Raw genomic sequence first — 20,193 nt, 5'->3', positions numbered from 1 at the left:
ACAAATACTTGTAGTTAATCTGTACATACTATTTGTTTTTGTTATCAGAATTTTAGAGGTGTTTTCAGCAGGAAAAAAAAAGTAATTTCTTCCTATTTTTTTTTTAAAGAGCAAGAATTCACAAGAGTCCTATCTTGATTTATTGTAATTAGTTTTAAAAAAAATTAATCCTTCAAACTGTGGAAAAGGAGCTGCCACATTGGGCAAGAAAAAGATGATTTTTGCCAGAATTGTTCCACTCCCATCTATTCCGTCCATTGAGTCCATATAAAATTATTGTATATGACACAAAAATGGATTCAGATGACTTAAAACAAAAGCTTGAAGAACAGTGTATAAGAGACCACTCAATTGTCACTGAGGATTGGCCAAGGGTAGGGCTTATCAGAGTTCCTGAAGAGAAATGCTCATGCAGGTAGTAAATTGCTGTAGAATGAATTCTGATCTCCCTCCAAAGTCCCCAATTCCCACATTTATATATTGAAGTCCCAATCCACTCTCATGGTATTACCATCGGAGTATTACAGATGGCGATAGAGTATTTTGTGAGTGTTTTAGTCAGCTTTTTTGTTACTACACAAGAGACCCGACAAGAACAATGTCGAGGAGGACACGCTTATTTGGGACCCATGGTTTCAGAGGTGTCAGTCCATAGATGTCTGACTTCATTGCTTTGGGTCTGAGATGAGGCAGAACATCATGGTGGGAGGACATGGTGGAGGAAAGCTGCTCAGGACATGGAAACAGAAAGTGGAGAGAGGGCTCTGCTCACCAAGGACAAATATAAACCCCAAAGGAACACCCCCAGTGACCCACCTCCTCTAGCCACACCCTACTTGCCCACAGTTACCACCCAGATAATCCATATCAGTCACAACTGATCACATGTCAATCACAACTCCTATCAGTCATAACTCTTAACCTAATCACGTACCTCTGAAAATTATTTTTAAATACCTTTAATTAATTAATCATTAATTAATTACCTTTAATTAATTAATTAAATAATTTTTATGTGGTGCTGAGGATCGAACCCAGTGTGCTAGGCAAGCACTCTATCACTGAGTTACAATCCAAGCCCTGAAAATTCTTGCATTCTCTCTCACATGAACTTTTGGGGGACCCCTGCATATCCAAACTACAATAATCTGCCCCTGGTCCCCCAAAGCTCATGCTCATCTCCCAATTCAAAATATATTCAGTGCATTTTCAAGAGTCACCATAGTCTTAACAATTCCAGCATTACCCAAAGTTCAAGTCCAAAGTCTCCTGAGACTCAAGGCAAATTCTCAGCATGAATCCCGTAAAATTCAAAAGCAGGTTACATATATCCAATATATAATGGCATAGAGTAAACTTTTCCATAACACAAGGGAGAAATAAATGGCACAGAAAGGCGGAATGGGGCCAAAGCAAGACTGAAATCCAGGTGGGCAAACAAGTCTTGTAGCCCCACGTTCAGTGTCTGGGGTATATGACATCATGATGTTCTCTCTAACGAGCTTGTGTAACTCCACTCCTATGACCTTGCTGGTTGCAACCCATATGGCCTCTCTCTTGGTTTGTTTCTGCTTGAAAAATACAGCTTTCCTCAGCAGACATCTTCTTTTTCCTTTTTTTTTTTTTTTTTTTTTTTTTTGTGGCAGTGCTGGGGATTGAACCCAGGGCCTTGTGCATATGAGGCAAACACTCTACCAACTGAGCTATATCCCCAGCCACCTGGCTTCTCTTAATCTTGGGGTCTCCATGGCAGCTTTGGCTCCCTTTTTACATCTCCACACATCACACTTTCAGGGGCTGCCCTCAGGGGATCCAACTACTACACCTTGTCTGGCCTCCTAGGCCTTCTTTTGAAATTTAAGTGGAAGCCTCCATGACCACCTAATTCCAAAATCCTGCAATCCTACAGAGCCAGCAGCATGTGGTTGCTGCCAGGGCCTGCCACCATCTTGAGCAGTAGAAAAGCCTCCTTGACCACAGCTGCAGCAGTCTCTTAGTGCTTGGGCAGCTGAGCATGGTGAGAAAACTTCCTAAGCCCCTCTGTGTAAACAGGGTGTCCCCATAGTTTTGTTTTGTTTTGTTTTTTAAGAAAAAGGAAAAAGAAATTTTATTGCTTTTCTGGCAAAGGAGAAACACAGGGAACTCCTGTCCCAGAGGCAGTGATTCTGCCTGATCTGAGAGAACAGGAGTTTTTAAAGAGGTGATTCAAAAGCTATATTCCATGTGTTCTCTTTTGGAGTTGTAATACACTTGTTAATTTGGGAGAGAGTCATTTCTGAGATCTTCTGGTGCCATCCTCAGTCTGTATTAATTTATTTCTATGGTGGGTGTGCTCAAGGATAGATAAATCTCCCTAGGACAGGGAAGAGAGGTAAGGGTGTTTTCCCCGAGATTAGAGAGGGGGAAAGGTTAAGGAGGAGGGAGAGAGGAAGAGAAAGAAGCATCTGTTTTAAAAGTAAGTTGCAGTGGCAGAGCAGCAAGGGCTATCTTCGAAGCATGAAGTGGACCACTGTAACATTTCCCCACTGTTAATTTTCTACATTTTATTTCTATGGAAAAGTGGGTGACAAAAAAAAGTGGGTGACAATACCTCCAAGCTACTTCCTGTTGAGAAAGGGCAAAACAAGTGACCTGAAGTCCTTGTTTTCTATCAGGTGGGGCATGGACAGTTAAGGGTATTCAGCATCAGGACAGTTCAGAGATCCATGGTGGCAGCTGGTGGGTAACTGGACAGGGCAGACATAGGGCAGGGATCTTGCTAAGATAATAAACAAGACAGCAAAGCATTACTTTTTTTGGTAAATGATTAGCACAAAAGCACTTAGCATTTCAGCCAATGTCTCACCACGAAGACAGTAACTCATAATTGTATTAGTGAAAAAAAAAAAAAAAGAATTTATCCATGTAGGAGGTTAGGAAGATTTTTAGGTCTATAAGATCAAGCTCAAGCTCAAGTTCATCCAGGACAAACTTGTGATTCTAGAGTCCTTTAGGAGAGTTAATATTAGGCACTTCCACATAAGAACTCTTCCTTTTTTTTTTTTGATGCTGGGGAATGAAGCCAGGGCAAGCACTCTACCAACTGAGCTATAAGCCCCAGCCCAAGAACCCTTCCTAAATAGCCTCTATTTTTATTTACTTTTGGTTAGACTGACACAAGTGTACATCTCAAGTTATCCTGAAAGAGCCATTTTCTCTCCTAACTATCTATGTAGGTCTGTGCTTTGGTTATACTCTCCTGCCAAGTGTCGAAGACCAAGATGATCAAACTTGACCTTGTTCCTATCTCCTACTTACTAAGAGTCAGCTGAGATTCCTCAGTGATCTCTCTTGGGAACATGTAAGAGGCCTCTTGTTTCCTTTAACTTTTATCTACCAGTAGTGCCATCTGCCAGGCAAGTATTTTGCCAATCATACATGGCTGCTCTTGGAAGCATCAGGGACATTTTTCTCTCCAATGGTCCTCTTTTTTGCAGAATGTGCACTGGTTGGCTTTCTGTTCTCTAGAGTCCCCTTGATCCCCCTGATCAGCAGATCAAGTGATTCACTAGCTATAGAACCCAAAGAAGCGTCTTGTCATTCTCTGGTTCCTGGCTGAGCTTAGAGGGCAAGGGCCAAATAGTTGGCTTTTTTCTTGGCCCTTTTACTTCCTTGACTTTGATCTCCAAGTTTTTGGTTTTAAACATCCAGCAGGCCAGTTTTACTAGTCTCAAAGTGGGAGCAATGGGTTATAACTTTAATATCTATAATTTTATAGTTTCCTTTATTTTAATTAAAGTCAGTATTAATGCAACAAGTCAGCATTATATTCTGTCTCTCCTATAGGTGGTGGCTTATTGTCTCAAACTAATTCAGGTTGTTCTGTTAGAAGCAGCATTTCTGCAAAACACTAATAGGCAAGTTTTACAAGGAAAATTAAAAATGAACACTAATGTATCTTTTTTCATTTTCCATTTTTTTTTTTTTTTTTGTAAGTGGTGCTGGAGATTGAACCCAGGGCCTGTACATGCAAGGGCAAGCACTCTACCAACTGAACTATATCCCCAGCCAAATGTATCTTTGGGTCTATTTAGCTTCTATAAAGACCCACATTATTTATCACCTCAATTACATACAATTTTTACTTTTTAAAAACTCTTTTACAAGCCCTAATACCTTTTACAATTTACCCAAACCTTTTCTTAAGTTTTGTATTATATCCACTATTTACCTGGATATCATAATAACTATTAAAACAACACACAAAAAAATCTATCTTTTGAACACAGCTTTATTTTTTTTCTTTCTTTCTCTCTCTCTCTCTGTTTTTTTTTTTTTTTTGGTACCAGGGATTGAACTCAGGGGTGCTTTACCACTGAGCTACATCCTCAACACTTTTTATGTTTAGTTTTTGAAACGGGTCCTGCTAAGTTGCTTAGGGCCTCACTAAGTTGCTGAGGTTGGCTTTAAACTTTCAATCCTCCAGCCTCAGCCTCCTGAGCCTCTGGGATCACAGAAATGTGCCACCATGCCCAGATGAACACAACTTTAAATAAGCTTAGTTCTAGCTTACTTTGGAGCCATCCTAACATGGAGACATGGAGACTAATGAGCACCAGAGCCTTTACTCAGGTGAGGCTGACCTCGTGACAAATCTTAAAAAGTGTTTTATTTCTGAATCTGATTTCTGCTCCTTTTAAAAATATCATTCTACAAAGTTCTCATGTATTATTTCATGAGTCTATCTGAATATTAGTTAACATAGGATGAATTACATCTGAAACATATCAGAGATGGCAAGAGAGCTCTTTTTTTTCTTTTCTTTTTTTTGGTACTGGGGATTGAACTCAGGGCACTCGACGACCACTGAGCCACATCCCCAGCCCTATTTTGTATTTTATTTAGAGACAGGGTCTCACTGAGTTGCTTAGTGCCTCACTTTTGCTGGGGCTGGCTTTGAACTCATGATCCTCCTGCCTTAGCCTCCTGACAACTGGGACTACAGGTGCGTGACAACTGGGACTACAGAGACTATTCCCAGCTGCTAAGAGAGCTCTTAACTTCCTTTTTTGTTAAAAAAAATGATGGCAGAATATTTTTATGTTCTACATTGTCAATCTTTGAACAAATCAGGCTTTCCTTATTACCTTCCAAAAAAATGCATTTAAATTCCCATCCCAGTGTAAAGAATAACACAAAATTTTATACATAACTTATTGACAACAGGTTACTTTTATCGAGTTATAAAGCAAATGACATAAATAAATACCAACCAAATTTGTTATTTCTATATAAATCTGAAGGAAACTATTGCTACAGACAGTTTTAGTTTGGAGAACACCAACTTGGTAAAATTCTCTCCTAAGTTTTACATTTAACTAAGTTTAATTTTTAAAGTAAAATTTACAATCCATACTGTGCAGTACAATAATCACAGATCTGAGTGGGTTAGCAGTACTAGCAAAAGTCAAAGGATAGCCTTACATCTTTTATACTTTTAGGAAAAAGATGTTAATGATCAGAAATCAACTTAGTCAAAGCAAACATATAAGACAGGTCTCTTCTTCAAATGGCAGTGTGGCTCTTCTATATTAGAAACAATGTATAAAAGAGAACATTTATTGGTTATCTTGCTGGTAAACTTACATAAACTTTTATTTTATGAACTTTTACATAATGCTTAGACAAGACTTAGACAAATATAGTTCTCAGATGCATACATATATCTAGTCACATATATTTAGGGTGTCAACTATATTGTTATAACCTAAGTAACAGTTTTTGTTTAACCAATTACTAAAGTAATCATTTTTACTTTAAAACAGGTACAAATCCTAGTTTCTTTAACACTTATTTTCCCCAACTAATAAAACCTAACAAATACAAGAAAATTGTCTTGCTAGATAAGACCAGATCAATATTTCAGACTTTGCTTCCTATTGGTACATTAAATTTTGAAAAGCTTTGACTGACTTTGCTAATTATAGCCAATTTAATCACATATGAACTTTTTGAGATTAATGTTCCACAAACTTTCTGCAATTTAGACATTCTATAACTTGTTTACATTTTTAGTTCTGTCCTTTCTTTCATATCTTGAACTTTAGTACAAGAATGTTACTTTATCATACAAAATACTTTTCTCATCCAGAAACATTCCTTTTACCTTCTAATTTTCTAAAATATATTTCCATCCATATAACTTTCTTATATCTCTTTTCTAGTTTCATGCCCTTTTAAAAATTTATATTCTGAAACAATTCTTATAAATGTTATCTATGCATTTAAATTACACAACAAATTTTATTCCAGGAGAGGGCCAGATTGCCAGGACTGTGTGGAAAGTATTTAAATCTTTTTTTTAAAATCCTTTCTTCTGGTGTCCTATCCTTGCACATCAGAAGAAGTGACTTTTTGCATCCTTAACTCAATTTCTAACTGTTCAGACTTCTTATCATGCAACTGCATGAATGCTTATACATACATAATCTCTTCCATATACTTTACTCTGACTTCAAATGCAAGATTGTATAATAATCCAGAAAATAATTTAAAAGCCAGATTGTTGTATAGTAAAGCATCTTTCTCTTAGGCTTATACCTAAAGGTGACCCATTAAGCCAAGCTCTTTCTTCTCAAGAGATTACCAGTAGGATTAACACAGCATGACTGATGTTTTAAAGGGTCAGTATCAGATAAAGACAAAACACAGATAACCAGAGAGGATTCCCCAAAATCATAGCCAACACATGGGAACCTTTAAAACAGACAAACCTGCATATACAGAATTTTTCCCACTTACATTACCTCTGACAGACCAGCTCCAGCTGCAAGATTGTACAATAATTCAGAAAGACATTGAAAGGCAGGATCATTACAGTAAATCATCATCTTTTTCATGGACAGGCTTATTCCTTTAGGTGGCCCTTTCTTCCACTTATTTTACCTCTAATAGACCCAACTCCAACTGCAAGATTGTACAAAAAGGAAACACAGAGACAGGCAATCAGAAAGGATCCCCCAAACCATGGCCAATTGATGGGAAACTTTGAAACCGACTAGCCATGACCCTTCCCAAGAGATAATCTATAGGATCAGCACAATATTGCCCATGTCTTTAAAAAGGAATTAATAGATACAAACAAAAACACAGACAACCAGAGGGAATTTCCAAACCTAAGGCCAACAAACAGATGAGAACTTAGAATAGACCAGAAGGGAGTAAATATCCCTAGGTTCTCTAATCCTGCTTCACCATGGCTCCTACATCAGTGGTGCCAGAGTTGTCTCCACAAAGAGGGTTCAGATGTTCCCATGAAGAGAAACCAGATGTGTGGAAGCAAAGGTCTCAGCATGCACAGGGGGCGATTTGCTAGATGGCCAAGGGTGTCACAACTTTACTGAGTTGCTTTCTTTTTCTCAAAGTGGACCAAGATGGAGTGATCTGTACTGTTCAGGGAGAGAAGGCAGGAGTTCCCTGCAGCAAAAGAAGCTTTAACATCTGCTGGGATGGTCCCTCATTCCCTCCCTCATAGAAACAGCTCCTCCAGTTCCATTCAAAGCAAATTCATCTATTTCCTAACTCCCCACCAGTAGTTTTCAACAAGTTCACCTTATATCTTCAGCATGGAGTAGGGTTGCTTGGAAAGCCAGGCCTGCCCAAGAAAAGTTAGAGCAGTGTCTGTTCTCAGGTCCCATCTGGATTGCCAAATTTGATACCAAAATCTTGGTCCTTGTCCCTGATGTCAATCTAGTAAGGAGGACATGGTTTTGAGAAAAAGAAGTTTTATTGCTCTGCTAGCAAAGGAGAAACACAGGCAACTACTGTCCCACAGGCTGTGATTCTTCCATGGTCTCTTCTCAAAGGAAATTTTTCCTTTTACACCCTTGAGCTTGAGATGGGTGTGGTGTTGCCAATCCCTAAGATGCCCCCAAGCCATCTTTCCCATTATCACTGTGCAAAGTACTTAGCATTTCTTCAGTGGTTGAAATGTCTTTAACTACACAACTTTCTTGGCAGTTTTCTGGCCAAACAGCAAAGTGTTTTGTCACACACACGGTGGCGGGGGGGGGGGGGGGGGGGGTGCGTGTAACCCGGGATTGAACTCGGGGGCACTGGGCCACTGAGCCACATCCCCAGCCCTATTTTGTATTTTATTTAGAGACAAGGTCTCACTGAGTTGCTTAGCACCTTGCCTTTACTGAGGTTGGCTTTCAACTTGCAATTCTCCTGTCTCAACCTACTGAGCTGCTGGGATTACAGGCATGCACCACCATGCAAGACCTAAATAGCAAGTTTTTCAAATATTTCTGTTTCCTGCTCCTGTTTATCATGGTTAACTTGGCTTAAAATGCCAGCAATATCCATGCCACCCCAATGCTGTGCTTCCTTGACATTTCCTCCACCAGATTAATTCACCTTAAATTCAACCTCGCAGAAAGTTTCAGAACATGGACAAAAAGTAGACAACTTCTTTGCCTCAGTGTAACACGAGTGGCCTCTAGTCCAATTTCCAATAGAGTCCTCCTTCTCCTCTGAAACCTCATGAGCCCAATCTTTACACTCCATAGTCCTGTCAGCTCTTCCAAATCACCCATTAAGCTCCATTTACAACAAATTAAGACTTCTCCGGCTTGCATATTTAAACTTTTCAAAGTTCCTTCCACAAATTCCAAAAAGCTCCAAAAGTTTCTAAACCACATGGTCAGATTAGTCACAGCAACAACCCTACTACTTCCTGGTACCAATTTCTGTTTTATTCAGCATTTTTTTTTTCAGTCACTGTGACCAAAAGACATGGCAAGAACAATGTAGAGAAGGATAAGTTTATTTGGGGCTCACAGTTTCAGAGGTCTTTTTGGTCCATAGATGGCCTACTCCATTGCTCTGGGCCCGAAGTGAGGCAGAACATCACAGCGGAAGGCATGACGGAGGAGAGTGGCTCAGGATATGGCATCAGGAAGCAGAGTCTCTGTAGTGTTTAGAATGAAGATTTTAGAGTCAGTTAGACCTGGATTTAAATAATATTAGTTTATGAAAATATAAGTGATACAACCTCAATTTTTTGTTAAATCTGTAAAATGAGTACAGTAACAATAATATCAAACTTGATGGGTTCTTACAATAGCATGCAAAATATGTAATATAGTTCTTAGGAGAAGAAACCTTTCGTTATTAAGTTATGTTAATTATTAAAGGTCATAGTTAGTGTTTACAATTATCATTGTCAACGTCTACTGCAATTTTATGGAAGGACAGTCTAAGGACCAAGGCTACCAATTCTAAATTACTCAATAAAATTAAACCATGAACTCAGAGGGTTCACATCTCTCCCATCCTCTTGCAGTCTCATAGACACTTTCCTGTTGTTGAGTCTCTTGAATTTGGGGTTGGGAAGGAAGCATCCATACAAAATTGTTCCGTTTGAAAAACCTTTATTTTTGCACATACCCGAGTCCCTTGGCAGGGTGGCCCTGTCCTCTGTAGGAGCAACTGGGGTATGAAAACAAAGGGGTATGTGACAGTGACAGGTCACAAAGGGCAGCAGAGGATAAATATGGCTGTGCAGGGGGTTGAGGCCAAGAGGGTGGTCACTTCTCCCACTAGGACTGCAGTTTGTTGACTCTCAGTGAAGTAAAATATCACAGGTGGAGGTGGGGGGGGTTAGACCCAGAAGACAATCTCTTGGAACCCACCCTACATCTCTTCAATCTTTAAAGAGATTCAGTTTGGGATCCAGGCACACTACAGTGCCCCCTTGTCTATCATTTGTGCTCCCACCCCAAGCCTGGCCTCTGGGAGGCTCTGAGGCAAAGGTGGAGGGGTTTGTGGGGTGGGGTGGTTTGGTGTTGAGAGACCTGCTGTGGCACCACTTCTGTGACCCAGGAGCACCGCTTCTGCTCCCTCATCTGCCCAGGAGGCTAAGAAAGATTCGGACCAGCCTTGCCAGCGCTCTTATGATAAAAGATGACCGCGAACAGTGAGTGTCTGTTACCATACTACACTGCCCAAAGTGGCTCTGGGGTAGGCATGTTCAATACCACCATGGGGAAGCTGCAGCGGCAGCTGTACAAGGGAGAATATGACATATTCAAATATGCACCGATATTTGAAAGCGACTTCATCCAGATCACCAAAAGAGGAGAAGTGATTGATGTGCACAACCGAGTCCGGATGGTGACCGTCGGCATCGCTTGCACTAGCCCCATTCTCCCACTCCCTGATGTCATGCTGCTGGCCCGGCCAGCTGCTGGACATGAGGGGCTCGCTGGACGCACCAAGGGAAAAGGTCGTAAGTCTGCAAAGACCATGGAGCTCACCAGACTCCTTCCCTTGAAGTTTGTAAGGATCTCTATTCATGACCATGACAAACAACAGCTGCGCCTGAAATTTGCCACTGGGCGGTCGTGCTACCTGCAGCTGTGCCCTCCTCTGGATGCCCGGGAAGACCTCTTTGCCTATTGGGAAAAACTAATTTACCTCTTGCGACCACCAGTGGACAGTAACAGCAGTACGTACGCCATCCTGGCCCAGGAGATGATCTGCATGCCTGCATTTGAGGAAGAGGACAAGACAAGTTTGGGGGCTGGGGATTTACATGCTAAAGGGGATCAAGACCAGGTTAGCATCAGGAGCCTCCACATGGTTTCTGAGGTGTGTGGGGCCACCTATGCTGCTTATGTTGGGGGGGAGGGAATCCAGCATGACTCCCACAAATCCACCTCCAAGATTAATATAGCCATCCCAAGAACAAAATCTAAAGAGCATGTTAAAGAGTCAGTGACAGAGGGAGCAGCAGGCTCTGGACAGGCAGGCGGAGACAAAGCTGATGCGACCCTCACTGGTGCAAGAGGAAGCAAAACTCACGTGGCCACTGCGGGCTCTGCCAAGGGGTCCCCTAAGAGCCTTAAGTTAGGCTTGGCTGCAAACAAGCCCTTGGAAGGTATTTCCAGCACATCTTCCAGCTTCTCCCCAGAGGGCGCCGGGAATATTGGGGTAGAACCTGCTGCTGGGAAAACTGCTGGAGAACCAGATAAGAATTCAGCAGCAGGATCTTTCACCCCAACCCGGCTGAGTGACAAGGGTGGCCAGGCAAAACGGCAGCAAAGCTCCCACATCAGAACAGAAGTCCACAAGGAGAGGGGGGAAAGAAGGGAGAGGAGAGAAAAGGACAGAACTGTGAGTAGGAGTACCCATCACCGCAGGGGTGAAGGTCGCCACAAGACAGGGGACAATATCTCTCAGAAGTCAACTGGCCGCCGAACTGTTAGAGAGGATAAAAAGGGGAAAAGTCACAGCAGCCCCGGAGGCAGCAAGCACAGCAGTACCCACAAAGGCATCAGTCGCTCCCCCATCACCAAGGAGTCCAGGAGCTCCCACAAGTCTGGGAGGAGCTTATCAACAACCAGCTCCGGTTCAGCCAACAAGAGAATGGGCAGGATCAGCTCTTTCTTGAAGATGGTCAAAGCCAACCTTACCACTAAAGGGGTGGCCTCAGTGCGCGGCAGAGATATGGACGTCACGGCTAAGAGAGAAGAGAGGACCACCATGGAGGCCATCATGGAGACAGCAGAGAGTGGCCAGGGTCTGGACCTCACTGGTTCTGTGACATCTGAGGTCATGGAGATGATGACCTTTGAAACCCATGAAATACAACCCAGAGCCAGAAGTTAAGAGGGGCCCAGGGATCAGGGGACTATCCCAAAAGAGCCTATTCCAGCTTCCTTTACTGCAGATTAAATAAAGAACCATTCAACCTGAGAATGGTCTGCTGAGTTGTGTCTGAATTTCCATGTTCCACAGCTCAGCAGTGACATCACAGTGGATTCTGTGACATCACAGTGGATTCAGCTGTGCTGCAGCTTGAGACCCACCCCCTGCCCCCTCTCACACCCATGCTCAGTTGTGTCAATAGGAATGCTCCCTCTTTGGGTGACCTAGGGTGATGGCTGACAGTCACAGACGGTGGGCTGGGAACTCTACCATTTCCCTACTCTTGGTGATTTTTCTTCCCCCTAAAGGTCCATAGATTGAGAACATGGAGGTCCTCCTCTTGAGGTGGGGGAAGGGGGGAGCAGCAACATTTGCTGGCAATCAGAACAGGGAGGACACTGTCTAGATTTAGCAATTCCCTGCCTAGGAATACACCCCAGAGAAACAATCATACATTTTCTAGGAGATGGTCATGAGAATGTTGATAGCAAAATAATATTAAGCACTGGAAGTAGACCAAATTTCCATCAACACAACTGATAGGACTATGGGATATGGATTGAAATATTTGAAAGTGACAATCAGTGTAGATACATTTTGCTCAGTTATATTTTTAAAAATGCAAATCACAGAATAGAATATAATTTACTTATAAAAGAGTTAAAAGGGCTTGGATTGTGGCTCAGTGGTAGAGCACTCGCCTAGCACGGGCGGGAACTGGGTTCGATCCCCAGCACCACATAAAAATAAAGGCATTGCAATTTGGAAAGCAGTATGGAGATTTCTTGGAAAGCTGGGAATGGAGCCACCATTTGACCCAGCTATTCCCCTTCTCGGTCTATTCCCTAAAGACCTAAAAAGAGCATGCTACAGGGACACTGCTACATCGATGTTCATAGCAGCACAATTCACAATAGCTAGACTGTGGAACCAACCTAGATGCCCTTCAATGGATGAATGGATAAAAAAAATGTGGCATTTATACACAATGGAGTATTACTCTGCATTAAAAAATGACAAAATCATAGAATTTACAGGGAAATGGATGGCATTAGAGCAGATTATGCTAAGTGAAGCTAGCCAATCCCTAAAAAACAAATGCCAAATGTCTTCTTTGATATAAGGAGAGTAACTAAGAACAGAGTAGGGTCGAAGAGCATGAGAAGAAGATTAACATTAAACAGGGATGAGAGGTGGGAGGGAAAGGGAGAGAGAAGGGAAAATGCATGGAAATGGAAGGAGACCCTCAGAGTTATACAAAAGTACATACAAGAGGAAGTGAGGGGAAGGGGAAAAATAATACAAGGGGGACAAACGAATGTCAGTAGAGGGGGCAGAGAGAGAAGAGGGGAGGGGAGGGGAGGGGAGGGGGGATAGTAGAGGATAGGAAAGGCAGCAGAATACAACAGACACTAGTATGGCAATATGTAAATCAATGGATGTGTAACTGATGTGATTCTGCAATCTGTATATGGGGTAAAAATGGGAGCTCATAACCCACTTGAATCAAATTGTGAAATATGATATATCAAGAACTATGTAATGTTTTGAACAGCCAACAATAAAAAATTTTAAAAAATAAATAAATAAAGGCATTGTGTTGTGTCCATCTACACCTAAAAAAAAGAGTTAAAAAACAAGATCAAATAATGTATTGCATACATGTTTGGTAAAAATGTAGACAAAAGGGTATGGTAAACACATGAACCTGAATGATAGTTTTCTTTATGGTGGCAAAGCAAGAGGCAGGAACAAGGAGGCAGGCATACGACTTACCAGGAATTGAACCTGGAATGCTTAACCACTGAGCCACATCCCCAGCCCATTTTGGTTTTTTATTTTGAGACAGGGTTTCATTAAATTGCTAGGGCCTTGCTATGTTGCTGAGGCTGCCCTCAAACTTGAGATCCTCCTGTCTCAGCCTCCAGAGCTGCTGGAATTACAGGTATGAGCCACCACAACCCACTGAGAATTGTATATCTTTAGCGAGAGGGGTATAGTTGAGCGTTTATTGTTTGTCGCTGTTTATCAGCCCTAAAATCACGGTGGCAGATGTAATAAAGTTGTTATTGCCCCAGATATGTCTTAATTCCTTTCTTTGGTGCTTTCGCTTTTCTGTGATATGTCCCAAAGTGGCATGGGAGCCTCTTTTGTTAAAATTCATATTTTAAATGACATGTATAAGGGCTGGGATTGGCTATTAGAAAAAGGAATGATATCCCTATTTTACAAATGAGAACACTGTTGGCTCAAGAAGGTAGCTTGCTTTGTCACTCAGTGGGACATTTGCAGAACAGTGTTTCCCTAACCCACTTTTTTATGCAGAGATGTATCGGAGTCACGGGGTGCAGGCAAAGTGAATAAGTCCCAAGAGACAGGGGCACTACAAGAACCTGAGACTTGCCAAAACTCTACAGAGGTGAGCATGGAATTTACTGGATTAAGAGGAGGAAGGGATGGGGGCTGGGGAGACTCCTGGTCGTGAGCAACTGTGAGTTGGTGTTTGAACTTTAGTGAGCTCACAGCCCCTAGATGGCCTTATCTAAAGAGTGTCCAGACCACCATTAAGCTGTGTCTGGCTAACAGACCTCTATCCCCAGCTTCGGCTGTAAACAGACCTCCCGCCTGGAATTCCAGGCCTTGCTCTCCACCAGGGACCACTCCACGCAGCCCAGTCCCTGCCCCCATCCCTCCCACCCCACCCCCCACCCCTGAAAGTAACTCTTGAAAGTCAGGACCAGAATTCTTTCTCCTGGAATTCCAAAAACAAATCCTCAAACCTCACAGGAAGGAAGTTGTGAGTTAGGCCACAATTGCTAGAATTTCCACAGCTAATTCCTAAAGCTACTTCTGAGGGTAGTTGCAGACTTCAACTTTTTGGTGGGGAGAGGTCTTTTTGGTCCTTATAGGGAATAGTGGACATGGAATGGAGGACCCTGTCAAGAAGGGAAGACAATTCAAGACTATTCACATCCACCATTTCCTCCTTCAAAACAAGGTTCCTGACCCCAGGCTGAGGAATTATTGAAGTGAGTCAAGTTATTCTTAAGAAAGCAGGGAACATACCAAAGATTAGACACTAATTGGCCCTGTGAAGAAAACAACATTGGAATCATTAACCCAGAGCTCCAAAGAAGACTGGGGGCCTGCAAGGGAGACGGATTAATGGTTTACTCCTAACCAGCTTTTCCTTTGACTGGAAAGGTAGAGAAATTACAAAAAAGATCACATCTCATTCCTTTAATCTGAGGATTTCCACACAGGCAAGTGTAGGTAAACACTAGTCTGGAAGACAAAAATGCAACAGAAACATTCACATAGCACTCAGTCATTTATAAAGTTATTTAATATACGTGCTGTCTTCTGATTCTCATATCACTCCATCTGAACTGGGGTTCAGAGCATTTAAAGGACTTGTCAAGGTGCAGAGATGGAGTCACTCCAGTGCAACACCTTTCACGCAGCACCTACCACATACTGGGTCCCACACAGCTGTAAAGAACCGGTGAAAGAGACAGGGCAAGGGGTTGGGGATTTAGCTCAGTGGCAGAACACTTGTCTAGCACGCACAAGACCCTCAGTTCAGTCCTCAGTCCTGGAAATAAAAGAGGGGAGAGGCAGGCATGTGAGTCGGTATTTTAATGATTGACAGATACAATGAGTGACAGGTATAGTGAAAGATGCATGTTTAGGGAACAGGATCCATTCATCCGAGGGATTCTGGGGATTGAGATGGAGTTATGGGTCAGGAAAGGCTTCACAGAGGAACTGGAAGTGTTGAAGAATGAATGGGGCTCTGCCAGGTAAGAAATAAAGAGCAAGGGTAAGGATGGAGGAGGTGTCAGGGGAGGGGTGGAGCGAGATCATCAGTCCACAGAAAAGAATGTGTGCAAAGTACAAAGGCTTGAAACATGACGATAGTTGGGGCAATTACAAATATTTCAGCCTTTCTGGATGGAGGGCAAGGAGAGAGGAAAGATAAGAGGCTGGAGAATCAGGCAGTGGGTCTTGGGGGCCCTGGGCCATGTAAATGTCCAGAATTTGGGGAACCACTAAAGGCTGCCTGATGGGAGTGAGATCTCTGTGGCTCCAGGGTGGACTGTTGACGGGCAAAGGATTATCTGGAGGCAGAGGATGCTTCAGGAATCCTGTCCAGAGACAGGAAGCCCAGAACCCAGGAGACCAGGGGGCACAGTCAGGAGTGTAGAAAAGATGAAACAGTACAACTGTCCTTGCCATGTCTAAAAAAACAGGTTGCTCCTGGTGTAGGCATGTGCTCTTCTAAAGGAGGCAGAACTAACACAAGTACAGGTGTCTTCCTCCTAGGATGACTGTTGGTCTTGGGGACAGCAAGAAAAGAGGGGCAGGGGAAAGTGAGGGGAAATGTGCTAGGGTATAAAACAACAGCTTCCAGACAGGTAAGAGGTAAAACATAAAGATTAAGCAGAGTGAGCAGGGTGAGGGTCTGTGGAGCTTTAGCATTGGAGATCTCTGAGAGGAGAGACCCAGGGGGTGGGTTTCCTTGTCCATGTGCCAAGAGCTGTCCTGAAGCTCTCCCACCTGGCCCTTCTCTGCTGAGCATGATTTGCTCAGTAGAGCCCCTTGTGGCCATGTTCTGTTCCTGCAGGTTGGTGCTTGAATGAGGGGAGCCAGGACCCAGACTGAGTCACAGTCATCCTTTCCCTTTGTCACACCACAATTTGCCTAATGCTGATTCACTGTTCATCAGCCCATCCCTCAGGGACAGCCTGCATCAGATGGCCAGAGGTGGGAGCTGGTAAAGAGGATATGTCTCATGCAGCTTGCAGCAAGTTCCTACCCCCTGGCAGTGTGGTGGCAGCACATGGAACAGCCATAAGACAGGTAGGACCCCTAAGAAGACAGGGATTCTGACTCAAGGGGACAATGAGTAACCACCCAGAACAGAGGTGGGAATGAGGTTAGCCTATAAGTCATTTGAGAAACAGTTATCAAGTGCCTCCCCTCAACACACACACACAGAGTAATACAAACCAAGGTGGGGTGGTGGCCCTCAGGGAAGTGTGTAGAAGGAGGCTTCATGGGGAAGAGGAGGTCTGAGCAGAGAGATGACAGGCTGATCACTCTTGGCACAGACAATGGCATGACAAAGAAAAGGGTTTGGGAGATTAGGGCATGTTCGTAGATGAGGGGCAAGTGCAGCATGTCCTGGGAATAATGTGTAATGTCCTCAGGGTATGAGCAATGGGAAGGGGAATGAATTTTGGTGGAAAACTAGGCTAGAAGAAAAGATCGTGACATAGAGGAGAGGCCCAGAATGCTGCATGCCTCTCCGGAACCCCCCAATCTTCATTACTATACGTGAGAACTATAATCCAGGCGTGAGGAGTTTGCACAGGTGGGTTCTCCAGAGCAGAAGGGCAAAGGAAGCCCAGACTCTTCCTCTTTACCAATTTAGAGAATTTGAAATGCATTATGGAGGCCATGTCTTCCCCCACACTAAGTAGGAGCTATCCCACAGGTATGCTGAGGTATTGGCACCCTTCATCCTGGGGACAGCTGGGGGATGAGGTCAGTAGGTGTTGATGGCCAGGAGCCTCATCCAGTGCCCCAATGTCCCCATTCCAATGTTGTCATTTTCTACATGTGTCATGGTCTCTAAAAGGCTAGGAAGCATCTTTTCAGACAGGCATACACACAAGGACGGTGCTACTCTGCTTTTTTCCCCTACTGACATAATGGAGTGTGCACTGGTTCTAGCAGAAGTAAGAAAAAAAGGGACAAACTCTTCATAAAACTTCATAAAGCTAAATTTGTTCTTTAATGTTTTATTTCACAGCATAACATTCATGCAGGAAAATGCATGAGTCCTGAGTACACCACTCAGTGTCATTTCACAAAATGAACACAAAATGAGCCTCTGGTTAAAAAAAAAAAAAAAAATCAGAACATCCAAACTCCCCCTCATATTCTCCTTCAATCTCTACCCCTAAAGACAACCAGTGTCCTAACCTCTAACACCATAGTTTAATTTTGCTTTCTTCTTTTTTTTAATATTTATTTTTTCGTTGTAGTTGGACACAATACCTTTATTTTGTTTACTTATTTTTATGTGGTGCTGAAAATTGAACCCAGGGCCTCACACGTGCTAGGCAAGGGCGCTATCCCTGAGTCACAACCCCAGCCCCAATTTCGCTTTCTTTTCAACTTTATATAAATGAAATTACAAAGTAAAGTAAGCTTTTGACTCTGGTTTCCCTCAACATCATGTTTATGAGATGTGTCCATGATTTTTCTGGAAAGTTCTATTGATTGTGTGAGTGTACTACAGTTCATCTATTCATTCTGTCGTTGATGGATATTTTTGTTTGGTTTCCAGTTTGGAGCTATTACTGAAGGCTGGGATTGTGGCTCAGGGGTATAGTGCTTGCCTCACATGTATGAGGCACTGGGTTCAATCCTCAGCACCACATATAAATAAATGAATAAAATAAAGGTTCATCAACAACTAAAAAAAATTGTACTGCTATGAACATTTTTATAAAATGGAAAAATGTTCATTAATATCTGTTGGGTATATACTTAGGAAAGGAATTAATGATAAGTGTACTTTCAGCTTCAGTAGATACTGCAAAACTGTTTTTCCATATGCCATTTATACTCCTACAAGGAACGAATAAGTGTTCTTTCTGGTTGTTCCACATCCTTTCTGACACTCGATGTTGTTTATCTCTTGCATTTTGGTCTTTATAGGGGAAGGAATGGCTTGCATTTTTCTTTCTTTTCTCCTCCTCCTCCTCCTCTTCCTCCTCTTCCTCCTTCTTTTTGGTGCTGAGGACCAAACCTAGGACTGTGCTCTACCATGAGCTACAAGGTTGAAGATAATGGCTTTTATCTCCTTCTTATGATGAAATGTGCTTTTCAAAATATACGTCTCTCAAGACCCTAAGTTCAATTCCCAGCACCAATACCAATGTGTGTGCGCATATGTGTGTACCTATAGAGTATGGCAATTTTGTTATAATGCCCCTTATGGACAAAATTAAAAGTTGGCTTCCAAACTAGTTTCAAAATATCACATATATTTTAAACAATTTTTATCACTATTTGAAACAATAGGTTTTTTTGTTTGTTTTTTAAACTTCTACTATCCTGTTCTGATACATTTTATTTGATAACAAACCATCTATGGAGGGTTAGGATTGATTGTTAGTGGGGGAATTGGGTATGGGGTTGTACTATATTTTGAAGGGTCTTTTTTAGGTTTAATTGTATTTTTAATTTACTTAGGAGGTATATTAGTGGTGTTTGGTTATACTACAGCTATAGCAACGGAAGAATATCCAGAGACGTGAGGATCAAATGTAGTGATTTGAGGGGTTTTACTATTAGGATTTTTAGTGGAGTTCTTAATTGTTATATTTATAGTACTGTATGATGAGGTAGAGGTTGTAATCGAGTTTAAGGACTCAGAGAACTGAATGATGTTTGAAGGGGATGAGTTAGGGTTAATTCGTGAGGATTTAATGGGAGTGGCAGCTATGTATAGTTATGGAAGTTGATTAATGGTTGTAGCTGGTTGATTGTTGATGTTAGTATTTTCATTGTAATTGAAATTATACGTGGAAATAGAGTATGGTTACGATTGCTAGAAGTGTTGAGGTTAGGAATGATAGAAAAAATAGTTTGATGAGGCCTTTTTGGTTTGAGGTTTTAATAGAGGCTGTAGAATGGAGGTTAGCAGTAAGTTTGGGGATAGCTTTTTCTAATCAAACTAGGTCTAGTAGGGTCGATGAAAGTTTTTGACTTATGATGAGGTTGAGGTAGGGGTTTGAGCGGTGGATAACAGTAGGGAAATAACCTAGTAGGTTTGAAAATTTTGATGCGTTTGAGTACATTTTAGCTTTAAGGTAGAGAGTTATTGAGTTTAGTTCTATGGCGATTATGAATCCTAAAATGGTTACTAATAGTGCTGTAAATTTTACTCCAAAATTTTGTGACTTACAGCAACAATTGTTTTCTTATATCTCAAGGATTCTTCTATATCAGGAATTTGGGCAGGGCTCAGCGGGATGATTCTTCTTCTCTATGGAGTATAAAGTGAGGTTGCTCAGTAGTACTTAGTTGGATCATGGGCTGGTCTGCATCATTCATTTCTGGACCCCCAAGGGAAAGGCCTAGAAGGGAGACTCAGCCTCTCCAGCACAATGGTCTCAGGTAGTCCCAAGATAATCAAGGGGATGCTGCTTCTGACCAAGCCTCAAATTCACCTGGAATAATTTCTGTCACATTTCCTGAGTTATTTAAGTCATAAGAGTCATAAGGTTGGACTGCATTCCTCTTGATAGGGAAATAGAAAGATCACATTAAAAAAAAATAACACGTAAAAGATAATATGATCATGACTCTCTTTGGAAAATACAGTTTGCCACACACCCACCACCCATCCCCTACCTAACAAGGTAATCTTGGCCATGGTGGACCCAAAGAGCACTGAGCCAGGACAGCCACCTCTATGATTTA

At 42.2% G+C, this 20,193-nt stretch overlaps 1 protein-coding gene and 1 non-coding gene across 2 annotated transcripts; one reads left to right on the top strand and one right to left on the bottom strand.

The window, feature by feature from the left end:
* Positions 1-1,638: 1,638 nt before the first annotated feature.
* Trnam-cau (transfer RNA methionine (anticodon CAU)) lies at positions 1,639-1,719 on the bottom strand. The gene has a single exon. It is a non-coding gene; the product is annotated as a tRNA-Met (tRNA).
* Positions 1,720-9,945: 8,226 nt separating this feature from the next.
* Garin4 (golgi associated RAB2 interactor family member 4) lies at positions 9,946-11,877 on the top strand. The gene has a single exon (XM_027934868.2). It carries the CDS (start codon positions 9,946-9,948, stop codon positions 11,650-11,652), a length of 1,707 nt encoding a protein of 568 aa, XP_027790669.1. The 3' UTR covers positions 11,653-11,877.
* Positions 11,878-20,193: the final 8,316 nt, after the last annotated feature.

This window comes from Marmota flaviventris, chromosome 12 (genome assembly GCF_047511675.1).
Source record: "Marmota flaviventris isolate mMarFla1 chromosome 12, mMarFla1.hap1, whole genome shotgun sequence".
Classification (NCBI taxonomy): domain Eukaryota; kingdom Metazoa; phylum Chordata; class Mammalia; order Rodentia; family Sciuridae; genus Marmota; species Marmota flaviventris.
This window is presented reverse-complemented; position numbering and strand designations above follow the sequence as displayed.

Coding starts and splice junctions, on each gene's coding strand:
- Garin4 (XM_027934868.2), top strand. CDS start 9,946: ATGACCGCGAACAGTGAGTGTCTGTTACCATACTACACTGCCCAAAGT.